This window comes from Mesitornis unicolor, unplaced genomic scaffold (genome assembly GCF_000695765.1).
Source record: "Mesitornis unicolor isolate BGI_N332 unplaced genomic scaffold, ASM69576v1 scaffold292, whole genome shotgun sequence".
Lineage (NCBI taxonomy): Eukaryota > Metazoa > Chordata > Aves > Mesitornithiformes > Mesitornithidae > Mesitornis > Mesitornis unicolor.
The window spans coordinates 65,375-78,386 of NW_010166918.1; the positions used below are offsets into that span (position 1 = coordinate 65,375).

The 13,012-nt window shown below is 41.8% G+C and overlaps 1 protein-coding gene across 1 annotated transcript in view; it reads left to right on the forward strand.

Moving 5' to 3' along the window:
- USP54 (ubiquitin specific peptidase 54) overlaps positions 1–12,030 on the forward strand; it is a 50,406-nt gene extending 38,376 nt beyond the window's left edge. Inside the window, exons 16-22 of the mRNA XM_010195115.1 lie at positions 109–228; positions 1,386–1,578; positions 3,826–5,282; positions 7,630–7,748; positions 8,882–9,022; positions 10,454–10,640; positions 11,372–12,030. Of these exons, the coding sequence (XP_010193417.1) occupies positions 109–228; positions 1,386–1,578; positions 3,826–5,282; positions 7,630–7,748; positions 8,882–9,022; positions 10,454–10,640; positions 11,372–12,030 (2,876 nt within the window). The remainder of the gene's footprint in view (positions 1–108; positions 229–1,385; positions 1,579–3,825; positions 5,283–7,629; positions 7,749–8,881; positions 9,023–10,453; positions 10,641–11,371) is intronic.
- The last annotated feature ends 982 nt before the right edge of the window (positions 12,031–13,012 follow it).

Here is a 13,012-nt window from a genome sequence, read left to right on the forward strand (position 1 = left end):
CTCTGCAAGACTCTCTGTGTGGAAGAACTTGGCAATCACAAATGGGATGAGGGTAAGTAAGGGTTCTGCAATGAATGAAACCAAAATGAAGGGTGCTACCCATTGCAGGGAGGAGTGATGGCTTTGAGAAGTCGATACAGGAGGCAGACTCAATCTTTGAAGAGTCGCTGAATCAGGAGCAGAAGGGGGATTGTGCTGCAGCTTTGGCTCTCTGTAACGAAGCTATATGTAAGTAACTAATCGCCTGAGCTATTGCGCTTTTGACAGTTTACTAATATCATAGAAAAAAGCCTGAAACATGGAATCATGTTAAATGATGAGGTAGTAATATGGGGATCCAGCTGATCTTTAGGAACCTGCAGGGAGACAGAATCTTTCAATTTTTCAAGCATTCCCCTTTAGGAGTTTTTAGTCCTATTCCTCCTCATCTCCGTTTTCTCTTTTTTTATGTTTGCATCCATTTTCGTTGTTCTCTACAGCGCTATGGCAGTAACAGCACTGGGGTGCTGATGTGCCCTTTTTGATGCTAAATGGTGCATTTCAGCAAGCGCCTGGTAGGTAACTCCCCCTGCCACTTGGTTCTCAATTAACAATTTTTCCCTCAGAGCGAATTACAAAGGGCATTAAGCTCCCCTGTTTCTTATGGAGAGCATAGCATAGGAAGAAAATGATAGCTCACTCTTGAGTCCTCTAGATTGACAGCAGTGAGCTGTGCTGTACCTGACTTTCATGAAGAACAAAGCATTAGACTTTAAAGTGCTTAAATGCATCGTGACCTTTGAGAATGTGTGCTATGTGATTTCGTTTTATTTTTGGCCTTTTTCCATTATGACTGGCTGGCTGTCTCACCCCATGCTCCCCTCTGTCTGTATAGAATGGCAGCAGGCAGAGTGGGTAGCTCCTGTGCATTTGCATTTAGAAATTGGCTCTTACGGACTGCAGAACAAGGAGCACAGCATACAGCAGTTGTGATGTTGGCTTCCCTTCCAGCAAGGTATATGCTGCATCTCAAATCCCAGCTGGGTATTCCTGTACATAGAGGGAGTCCCAGGAACGGAGGATACAGGAGAAGGGTAGATGACAGAATGAAGCATCAATGTAGTAGAGTTGGAAAGAGCTTATATGAAGGGGATGAGAAGTTGGGCTTTAAAACATGGATAATTTTTTTTTTTACTTTATTTTGGTTTAGTTTTAGTTAACATGTTTGGACACCTGGCTAAGCTGAATGTGCATTAATGGAAACAATAGCATCCTTGTGAACTCTTGTGGCAGTATTTGCATGATTCATGTTTTATGTTCTTGCTGCATCTTTTTTCCTTTTTTTTTTTTTCAATTTTATTCCTTTTTTCCGTTTGTTTTCTGCTATGTTTTCTTTTGCATTTTAGCTAAACTAAGACTTGCCATGCATGATGCCAGCGCTAGCACTCACAGCAGAGCCCTAGTCGATAAGAAGCTGCAAATCAGTATCCGAAAAGCCCGGAGCCTCCAGGATCGCATGCAGCACCAACAACCATCGCAGCCGCTGCCGCCGCCAACCTGCCACCCACCACAGGGCGGCACCATGGCCCAGTCTACAAGGTAGTCCAAGTATATCACCTAGACCCAGATCTGAGCTGCATCTATGAGCAGTGCAGTCTGGAAAGAAACAGCAAACTATATGTATTCTCCTGGGTAGTCCAAATCCTAGCGTGTTACTTGCTATTCCTTTCTTCTTTAAGTTAAGTCCTGTTATGGTCAACTCCCTTCTTTTTCCACCCCCCTCACCCCAGTCTTTCTAGAACAGTTCAGTGTGCTCGTGTTCAAAGTGTGATCTGTGATAGAGAATTGTAGCAGTCAGTGCCTGGCAGCATTGATATTTTGTGCACCACGGGAAAGAATACAATAGACAATAACCTGGCTAAAAAGGGGGGTGTGTTAGGATGAAATGTGCAACTGTTTACAGTCTGGAGCAGTTTCAGGACTCTGTCAGTAAAAGTGTGTGCTACAGTAAAAATCTTACTACAATTACTTTTATGTTGGAAACAGCAACCAGCGTGTTTTAGTGTTCTGTAGTTTGAAAAGTGTTAAAACACTGATCTTTTCTTTCTAGTCTACTTCTCTAGTGGTGCACTGGTACAACTCTTGGATCCAGATCCTGATCCTGTCACCTTGAATACTTTCCCCAATGCCGTATCATTCTTCATTTTCTTTCTGTGCTTCCCAGCATCCTGTAGCCTGGCTTAGCAGCCGCTTCAGTGTCTCTTCATGATTCTTTCTTCCATACTGACTTTAACTATAGCATAACTAACTCTCTGCTGTAACTGATCTTTTCTTCCTACCCTCTTTAGCATGCATCTTAATCCTTATTTAATCCTTATTTCTTCCCATGCCATTCCCTCCTAGCACTAGACCATCCCTATTCAATTTCTAGGCTGTTTCTTGGACTGTTACTTTTCTTCCCTCTCCCATTTCTTACATGTTGTATTATCAGAAGCTTAGATGAAATCTCAGATGAGAACCCTCTTTCTTTCCTTTTTTAAAATGACGCATACAGCTATATACTAAAACTCAGTTAATTTGCACACCTGCCAGGCTATAGTTCATAATGTTCTTTTCTTTTCCTGCAGTAGCTGAATTGTATGTAATGAGGGCTGATCTTTTTGTCAATCAGGAGTCCATTATATCCTCTTTTACAGGAGAAATGCAGAGACCCTATTATGCATTTTGGCAGATTCTAAGAAAGCGAAGGAAACTTTCTAAACTAATTTTGTTAATGCTGAACTTGCTCACTGCTGCTCTCTGAAAAGAACATTACTTTTGCAAAAAGTTATATCCAGCCAAACATTAGTATTGCAGCCAATGAAAAGAATCTTATTCTCACCCAGAGTTCTGTACTCTTGCTGTGATAGAAATACCGTTATAGACAGGGCAAAGTTTGCGATTGCTCACAGACAAGGTCATTCTGCCACACATCTCAACTAGGTCTTCATGATAACTTTAATTCTATGCATCTCAAGGTGGAAACAAAGCAGTGATGTTACAGTTTCCTTAAGTTCTCTGCTGGAGCTGTTTATGGCCTGTGATTTTCTCACAGGCACATGGACTTGGTATTGTTTTTTGTGTCTGCATATTAAAATGCTAATTAAATGCAGAAAAATGCCAAGGACATATATGACCCAAGCATATAATTGTCTTGCATTGGTACATAAAAGAATACAAATTATTTTTGAGAAGTATACTTAGAATACAAATTATTACAAAAGAATAGTTAAGTATTTAGCTTGAAGTTTATTTAATGTGTTGGATAAATCTCTCAAAAGTCAGAATACAAAGACAGGAGAGAGAGATTTCAACCTGTTCCTTCCATTTGTCAAGTCATTCTTCATGAAGTTGCCTGGAGAGAGGGAACCTTATGGACAAATCGTCAGTTTGTGTTCAGATCACGAATGTGTCCAAAATATTTTCAAAAATATCTTAAGATGTTAACGTTGGAAATAGTTGTTATATTTTATATAAATGCTGTTTTTACTACTGTTACAGTTATCTCTACCCACAAGCTCAGTCTGCTCATTGAAGGGCCTAGGGTGCTTCACAAGGATACTTTATATAGAGCCTAACTCTTAAAAATATTAAATGGATTCAGGAGAACAGTTACCGTAGGAAACCAGCATTAGAAGCAAAGAGCTAACATGTATGTGTCTACTGAATCAGTGCAAGTTCTTCATCAGAATACAGTCTGCAAAGAAAAGTGTGTTGAGGTATATGTCACCTAGTGCAAGTTCTGCACCCTGGGGATAAACGTAAGCAATGACTACTTCTAATCATTTACCCTTCTGTGTGTTTTAGTGAACAGACTGGCCCGCTCCAAGTACTGCTGAGCCAGGAGTTACCACTGGAACCCAACAAAGAAGTGGAATTTGGGTCCAGTTCTTTCTTCCACCCACCTGCTTCCTGCCATGAATTGCACTCATCATTATATCCAGAGTCTTCCTCCTTGCCCCCTTCTGAAAGCAATCCATCCAACAAGATCTCTCCAAACTTCCAGTCTGCTTCTGCTGATTTTCATGACCAAGTTCCCTCTTTTCCCTATAGGCAAGGGTTGGCAGAGAGGTCTGCAAGAACTGAGAATGATGCCCACCATAGTGTGGAATTTGCTGACACCACAGCCACAGGGCCAAAAGACTATAGGGAATGTTGCAGTAGCAGCAAGTTAGAAGAGGTTCATAACATAACGCCTATTCTCACACCTCAGTACAAACCCAAGGCTAACACAGTAAACTCTGGGTCTTTGCCTACACTGTATCCCTGTCCACATCCACCACAAGCAACATCTCCTGAAAAGGACAGCCAGCACATGCCTTGTTCCCAACTTGCAAGCTCTCCAGTGCAGCCCAGCATTGATCATTTAGGGGCCTGTCATGCAATGACCCCTGCAACTTCATCCCCTACACAGCAGTGCTCGTTGGATCCTTTGCAGAAAACAAATATGTACTCCAGAGCAAACAGCCATGAGATTTTATTACACTCGCAGGATGAATATGGCACAGCAGAAGGTTGCAAATCTGAGGCTTTTAGTACAAAGGGACATGTTCGCTCTTTGGCAGAGCAGTTTCAGAGAACACATTCAGTCTCCCAGAGAAAAGGTACTCATGAAAAAGGCTGGATTGCTGCAGTGTGTCAGGATGAGAAGTCTCCAAAGTTAACACAAAAATCTTTCATCAACACTTCATCCTCTGATTACAGACAGCTAATTCATCAAAACCAAGAGAACAAAAACCAGTCTTCTGAAAAATTACACTCAACTGTGGATATTAGGGACAGAGTAGTTTCTTTGGAGGGTTTTAGTGCTCAACATGTTGCTTCTAAGATTATTTGTTCTCGCAGTGAAGAGCTGTGTAGAAGAGGTGGACAGAACGTAGCAGACCCTGCGCCCTACCTGGAAAGGCACTGTCATGATGGAGGAATGAAACAGGTGGATGATGGAGCTACTGGTAGCATGGTTGCCTCTATGCCTGTGGACCGTTGGGTGGATAATGTTACTAGATATTACAGTTCTCAGAAGGCTAATAAGAATACTGAATGGCTTCCTGTACCTGGGAGGAGTCTACCCCTTTCTGATCAGAAAGCAGTTGGAGATGACTTGAGCAGGATCCCAGTACCTCTGCATCCACAGTGGAATCAAGACACAGAACAGGAGCTCTCAGAACTGGAGTCACTCTATCAGACTAGTCTGCAGGCATCTCAGGCAACTAGGCCTTTCTTGGGAAGACAGGACAGTGCTAGGTATCCATTTGACCAATCAGGTAAGAATTACGCAGCTGTTTCTTTGGTTGACCTGCCTGGGTAGTACAATATAGGTGACGGTATGTTTTCCAGTCGATTTAGCTAAATAGGCATGAATTTGTGCACAGATGCAGAAAGATTCAGGTTGCGGACTCTGAGAATGTTCTAACTATAGAGGTAGAGGAGCAGTGTGGTAGCACTGCCTGGGGAGGCTGTGGAGTAGCTGTTGATCTTGGCAAATGGAGAGCAACATCTGTTAAGAGTAACATAGAAATAATGGATCCTATTTTCAACTAGGAAGATAGCTGCTTATGTCAGGCTGCTGGTTTTTGCCATTTGGAAATTCTACATCACCTCTGGATTTTATTAAACTATTCCTGTGCCTGAAGTTAATGTTCTCCACATTTGTGAATTTAACTGATTGTACTGTATCTGCGAATTTAGTCTGTACCTGGTTGAGGTGAATAACTTTTAAAAGTGTTTCCAGATCTGAGAGTTGAACGTGTGTTTTGCTACGGACTACCTGCTTTAAGTTCTGGAAAATTACTTGTGAAAGCAGCACTGGGGCTGCATGATGGGTACATGATCTGTGCTAAGAACTTTCAGACCTTGTGGATTAGTTGGTGCTGAAAGCAAATGTGCAGATTTTGCTGCTGTTAGTGAGATCATCCAGCTGTTGCTGAAGACATTCAATTAGAGTCTGAGGACAGCAGCCCAGTTGTCCTTAAGCTGAAATCTCCTGCCTGAGATAGGGCAACCTTGATTCTCTGCTTAGCACAAGTGAAACAAATTTCTTTGTAATCCATGTCATAGCATTAGAGCTATGAATTTTCTGGTCAAATACAAAGCAACCTGAAACTTGATGGGTACCAAAGTTTCATATTTGTTTGTTTGTTTATTTAAATATGTACACATGACAGGTTTTCCCTTGCCCTGTACCTGTGAAGGCAGAGCCTCCTTTGCTCCTGACAAATCAAGCCTGGTCGTGACTAGAGTGAATACTGCAGTAAACTCTTGAACAGGTTTTTATTCAACACCTCAAGTTTCTATGAGACTCTCTTGTCTTGCTGTTCACTGGCAGACCAGGTGACACATCTGAAAGTGGCCATTTCCCATTTGTTGTCCTTTGGGTTTCTTTCAGAGTTAGGCAAGATCTGACCTCACAACCTCATTGATACTCTCTTGCATGGGCTTGAATCAGAAGGTCTTATGTGGTCCTACTTAGCTTACTGATTTTTGGAAGCTCTTCCTGGAAATCTAACAGGATAAAGCCCAGTTGCTTTAGTGTTAGCTGGAGCTTCAGGGGTCTGTCATCAAATGCCCTGTTTCTTATGCTGACATTTTTCCTACCTATTTTCCCACTACATATGTGAAGGATATGAGATATGGATATTCTTCTAATGTGAAGTTGGTGTTTGAGATCTTTGCTGTTGGTTTGCTGTGACCTTCAGATGTTTCTTCCTAAGTTCTTCAAATTCTGTATAAAAACCAGGAAGTTTGAACCAGTGATGAACTGGATGAGAATCACCTGAGTTGCTCTAGGTCAGCTCTTTCTCACTTTTAACTTGGATTACCTATTCATTTGCAAAAGCTTTCTGCCCCATATCAGCTGGTTTTGTCAGATCTTTGCATTCAGAATCATAAGAAAATGCTTCTGTTTCATTATGGGAGCTTTACAACAAAGATTAAAGCAAAGACCTGATCTTCCAAATGCCACCTATATGCAGAAAATGTGTCATTACCAGCACATCACCTTTCTTCCTTTATAGAGAGATTCCCTGTGACCGTTTTTATTAGACCATTAATCTGCCTATTCCATGAGAAATGTTAGGATTACAGCTGGTTGGTGGGGATTGCACTGAAGTGAAGTAACTGTAGCAGTCCTAGTTAAAAATAACACTTGACTATTTGACCAGCACAAGTGGCTGGCAAACTGTAGCGCTGGGTGGGATCAAGCAGGTGAATGTGTGGGGAACTTAAAGCTGATGAGTCTTGCTTGTTCCAAGTGATTTTGGGTAACTTGCTTCTGGTGGTTGATTTTCTGTCCCTTTAGGCCCCCTAAACTATCCCAGCTCTGTATCAAACAAGTGCTGGTGTGCAGTTAAATCATTTAACTGTAAAATAGTTCAGTTAACTGCTCCCCAGAAGCACGCAAAAGGGCAAGTGAATCATGAGTATCCTGACAGACTGTCTCCCCTCGAAATGTTGTGAGTTAGCTTACGTATTAATGTTCAAAGGCTGTCTGATGACTTCTTGTTCTGTGTGTATAGTCTGTCTGTCTTTGCTGGAGTCAGACCTAAGGTAGTCAGAAATGTGCTGTTGCGTGCTATCAGGCGTTGAATTTAACCGCAGCATTTTCCTTCCCAGTCTCTGCGAACCTGACTGTGAGGAAGCTGTGTGCTACAGCTGGCATGGGTCTCTCGAAAACTCCAACAGCAGAGATCGAGCGCAGTCTGTGTGGATCCACTGCCTCTTCTGCCTCCAAGGTGATGCATAGTTACTTAAGATGTGCCAGAGGGGGAAGAGCTTGGCCTGTGCAAGTGAAAAGATTTACAGTGGGAGATGTAGAATGTATTATGAAAAAGGTACTGGGGTCATTGATATTAATGTTAGAGAGAATTTTAAGGGCAGTCTAGCTCAGGGTTAGCTAAAAAATGAGTGAGTCGTGCTACGTGCAGCTTGCATGCAATTGAATTATCTAAATTCTGACTTCGAGGAACATATCTCTGAAAACTTTAAGATCTAGTCTCTTTGAACATACTGACATGAACTGCCTTGCACCTCAACTTACAATATTGGCATCTTGATGTTACCACTTGCAGGGGCACAGATTTTTTATTATTGTTTTTTTTTTACACTGTCACTGCATGTTTTGAGAGTGGGGGTTAATTGATCTTTGGTACAGTTAGTCGTTGTCACCTTGCTGTGGGAATAGATGCTTGTTCTTTTTTCTTTCTTTTTTTTCTTTTCTGGGGTTAAACTGTTTAAATAACTGGTAGTTACGTATCAGTGCCTGTACATGAAAACATACAAGTGTTTTCAGGGGGAAATTACTTTTCCTATAATACTTCCATACTCATTAAATGGTCTTGCATATATGGAATAGAGAAAGAGAAAGAAGGCACAAACATTGCCCTTGCAAACATAAGGTTAACAAGCTTCCAGTACTCGTCATATAATCCTAGATTTTTTTTTTCACTTATGAGAAGGCTGCAGTACTTTATCATAGGATGGCTGTCAGTTGCAGCCATGATTATCTCTACAGGAGCAGTGATGCCTGTAGCAGCGGTCAGTCCTTTAGGTAGATTACTCCAAGTAGAGACTTCCTATTCTGGCTTTAGAAAAGAACGTATTTCACTTAGACAAATTAATCGGTATATATTTACTAAAGAAAGAAAAATTATAAGGAATAATATTTTTAATCACCAGATCCAAACAGACCCATTTGGTTTAAGTTTTCAAGGAAGTACCTGAACGGGGGATTTCAAAAACAAAAGGTTATGGGGTTTCATTGAAGGATAAGTAGTCTGTTAGATTTATATTGATCTCGTCCCTATAATTATTGTTCAAAATTGATGTTATGGAGAGCCTTTTCTGAAACGTGTGCTATTGTCTGCAGGTCATGTATACCAGAGAACACAGCAAGGAACGAGAAGAGGAGGAAATGTACAGTGCAGAGAATTTCCGTCGCATTGCTCGCAGTCTCAGTGGGACAGTCATCTCAAACAGGGAAGAGACCATGGTCTCTTCTCACAGCTTTGTAAGTAGAAGGATATGCAGCTTTGTAGAGAACCATCATCTGTGTGTAGGCTTTCTGTTTCTCTTTCTGCATTTAGAGCTTTTATTTGAGTAACAAAGCCATCTTCTTCAGGAGTCACTGCAGAGTAGTACCTGCTGCAGCTGGTAAGCGTATGAGCTAGTATTGCTTGCCAGTATACAAAGACATCCAGTATAAACATTTTTTTAGTTTACTTAATAGCTTTCTTGAAAATTATACACCTATACTTTTAAAAAGACACCACTGACCATGTGAAAGTTTCTGCTTTCTTGTGTGGGTATATTCAGCAAGTAGTATTTTTAGAGAGTAAAAGTAAGCATAAAGGAGAGACAATTCAAGACTTGGTACATAACATGCAGCCAGTTACATACAGGAAGTAACTAAAAATAGGGAGATCAGTATTTTTTTTCCACTTGGTTATCTCTGTTAAGTAGTCTAAGGTGCAAGTTAAAACGACCACTGAGAAAAACAGTAACAGATTGTTGGTGTTTAGCACCATAGGCAGATATAATGTGAAAGTTTGGCTTGGATTGAGTTTTTGGTGAACTGTGCTTAAGTTTTTATTTTAAACCAACTACATAATAAGTGTAGAAGAGTCTCAGTTGCAAAATCAGTTATGTAGACTGGTTGGTCTGATTCTCTCTTTTTATGATGTGTACCATAAGTTAAGAATGTGTCAACTTCTGAATGTTTGCTACTCAGTGTGCCTTAGTTGAGGGCATTAATGCATACCTGGAAGTGCTGGCAGAAGCAATTAAAACCCTCTAGCTGTAAGACACACCGTCCCTTCCCTCTGCTGAAGGTTTTTGTCCCCACAACAGAAGCAGATGATAGGATGGCTGTTTGTCACCACTCTTCAGGTTGGTCACTGGGCTCAAGTCTGTCATGGTTTGTTATCGTGCCGTTCAGCCATCCCTACTTTGGGGTAGGTACCCCCTCGTAGAGGGACATGGTACAGCACTGGTAGATACTTCAGCTGCAACAGGTAAATCTGTTCATAGACTGTCAGTAGAGCTTCCAGTAAAGCCTGCTAGAAAATAGGAAGGAAGTATCAGCAATACCCTCCTTAATTTCATGGCTTGTGTAGCATGGCAGTTCCAGTGCTGACTGGCCTGCCACTGGTCGGTGGATTCAGTTTGAAAACCAAACCTCTGTGACTAGTTTGTGTTTGTTTTGGCTTTTTCTCCTTGGTATATTTCCAGTCAAATGATCCTCCTAAGTAGCCCACCACTGCAGTAAGAGCCTTACTGGTTTAATGCAGATTTTATTTGTATTTCTTTTCGCATACAGATGCATGGTTTTCTTCCAGTGACTCATCCCTTTCCTTGGATCAACACCATCTTTGCTTGATTCAACCCAACTCTGTGTTTACTCATCATTATATGTTTCTTCTCCTTTCTCATTTTATAAAAGGAAGCACCAAATACGAGGAAAATGCCAGTGGACACCAACCACCGTTCTTCTAGCTCCACTTCCCTTCCTTTCCCCCATGATCCTCCTGTGTTTCCCTTTGATCCCCAGCACAACCCAAACCAGGTGCAGCACCTACCCCATGATGCACTGATGCCCAGCATGGTGGGCAAGGCACGTAAACAGTCAGGTAATCACAGGATTTTTCGTCTTCCTTCGTGATCAGAAATATTGCTGAAATACAGCTCTACAGATCTTGTCTTTCATAATGATGTTTCACCATCTGCCTGAATTCCTCCAGAAATCTGGAAGAATGAATCACATTCTTTTTCTCTGCCCTTTTGAGTTGTTCAGTGATTCTGTGCTAAGTGGACATACAAAAGGGAATAGTCTTTATGGAGACATTATGATGACTTCATATAAAATCACATTCACATTTTTGTGAGGTTATTTTCTTTAGTGTAAAAGTAGCAGAAGACCCAGCACCTTGTTCTCATGTATGAGAGTACTTCAGCAAGCTACTCATTCTAGCAGATCACACATGTAATTGTGGAAATAGAAATAACTAATTCCTGCATTTCCCTGTGGCAGCTATCACAACCAGATTGATCCAGCAGCCTCGAAATATTTTGCTGGGCTCTTCCTTGATGACACAAGGGCTATTAAAGAAATCTGAAGTCCGTGACAGCAGCTGTGGTAGGATAAGGAGGACATGCAGTGAGTCAAGTCAATGCTAGGAAGCATACAGCCAGCTTTTATTCAGAATTGCATGTCAACCAGCAAACGGATGTACTAGTGATTTAATTGTACTTCTGTCACCTGTTGGCCACAGTTGAAAGTTCTGGGAGGATGAAACAAAAAATATAACTAAGCAGACCTTTGGGTTTTGTTTTGTTTTGTTTCGTTTTGTTTTTCCTCCAGGAGATCCCAAAAGCATCATCCAGAAACTTTTGGTTGTGCCTGACAGGGGTGAAGCTTTCCAAGGTGAAGACTACCCAGGTGTGGCACTGAGCTATGGGAGTCTCCCTTATGCACCCAAAGGCACCCTCTCCCAGGGGCAAAAGCCTCTTGGTAATGTGCATTTAGGAGGTGGAGCATCAAGTGTCTCTGGCCGTCGGCTGAACGTGAGCTACCCTGCCAGGCAAACAGCCACGTTACCAGATAAACGAACGACGCTCGGGGGGAAACATGCTGGCCAGCCAGGCAAGAGTTTACAGGAAGGCTTCCTCCAGCAGCCTTCGCAACATCAAACGCATGAATCTTATGCCATCGGTTGCAGGCTACCAGCCAGCGCAGACTACAGCACTTTAAGAATACCACATGAGCCTTCTTGGGATCCCGGTGCCTCTCAAGGTTGTCCTGTGCCCCCTTCTTGCGCTAAGGCCCCGGGTCCAAGGAGAGTTGATATGCCCCCAGAAGACGACTGGCGACAGAACAGCTACACCCCTCAGCCTGGCAGAAGGCGAATGCTGCCAATACATGTGATGGATGGGACCTTTTCTTCTGCTTCGGAGGCACACAGAAACATGCTGGCTCGAGCAGCAGCGGCTACTGGCACCATGCGAAATAATGGCTGGTGAGATTCCGTCCACTCCATGCACCCTGATAAACTGCTCTGTGAACAGACTGTAGCTGTTGCCAGAGCATGGATTACGTGGAGACAGCAAACTCTTTTAATCAGTATCTGTGCCAGTTTTGTCTTAAAATGTAGCTACACAGTTTGTGGAAACTAATTGCACTGTATTTTATTTCTGACACTACTGAACTGCTGTCTGGATGGGGAACCTTTGCTATTCTAGTCCTGACCTCTCCTAGCAAAAAAAGTGCTTTAGGAATGGTAAGCTTCAGGGGCATTGGTTTACGGGTAAGTTGAGAAGTATGTGCATGTTTTGAAGGAAGACAGCCACTAACAAAAGGACGTTTTTAAGGACTCTTTCATGAAATGTAGCTTTGGTAAATTCTTCACATAAAAAAACCCAATCCTTCTGTTTTTCCTCTCCTTCCTCTCCCTTGTTCCTTCCTAGGGGAAGAAAAAACCTGACACACCTTCTAGGTTCCAGTAAATCTGCACTTGGCAGGCTGGCAGTTAGTAAAGCAAACCCAGTTTTCAGTGTGCTGAGATCTCAGGCAGAGATCACACCTGTAGTTGCTGCTGAGGAAGTGGGAGGGAGACATTGTTATCAGTAAAACCGAATTTCCCCACTTCCTTAAGGCAAACTAACAATGCTTCAAACAGAAAAGACTGTTAATGCTGCACGCCTAATTACACCAATGTAAACACAGAATAAGTTTAACTATTTTAGTGTCAAACATACTTGCTTTTGTAAGTATTTTTCAAATAAATCTATGAAAATAGTTCTATTTACCTGTGTATGAGCTTTCTTTGCTATTTGACTTTACTCATCAGTTGGCCTGAAACTGCTGATTTATTTTCTTATACACTGCCAAGCATGAGAACATTGTTTATTCTAGTTCATTACCAAAATTTATGTGATAAATATTGAGTTAGATTGGAGGATGTGTCTAATTTTGTCCCTGCATTTGATGTGGACATCACTGTTC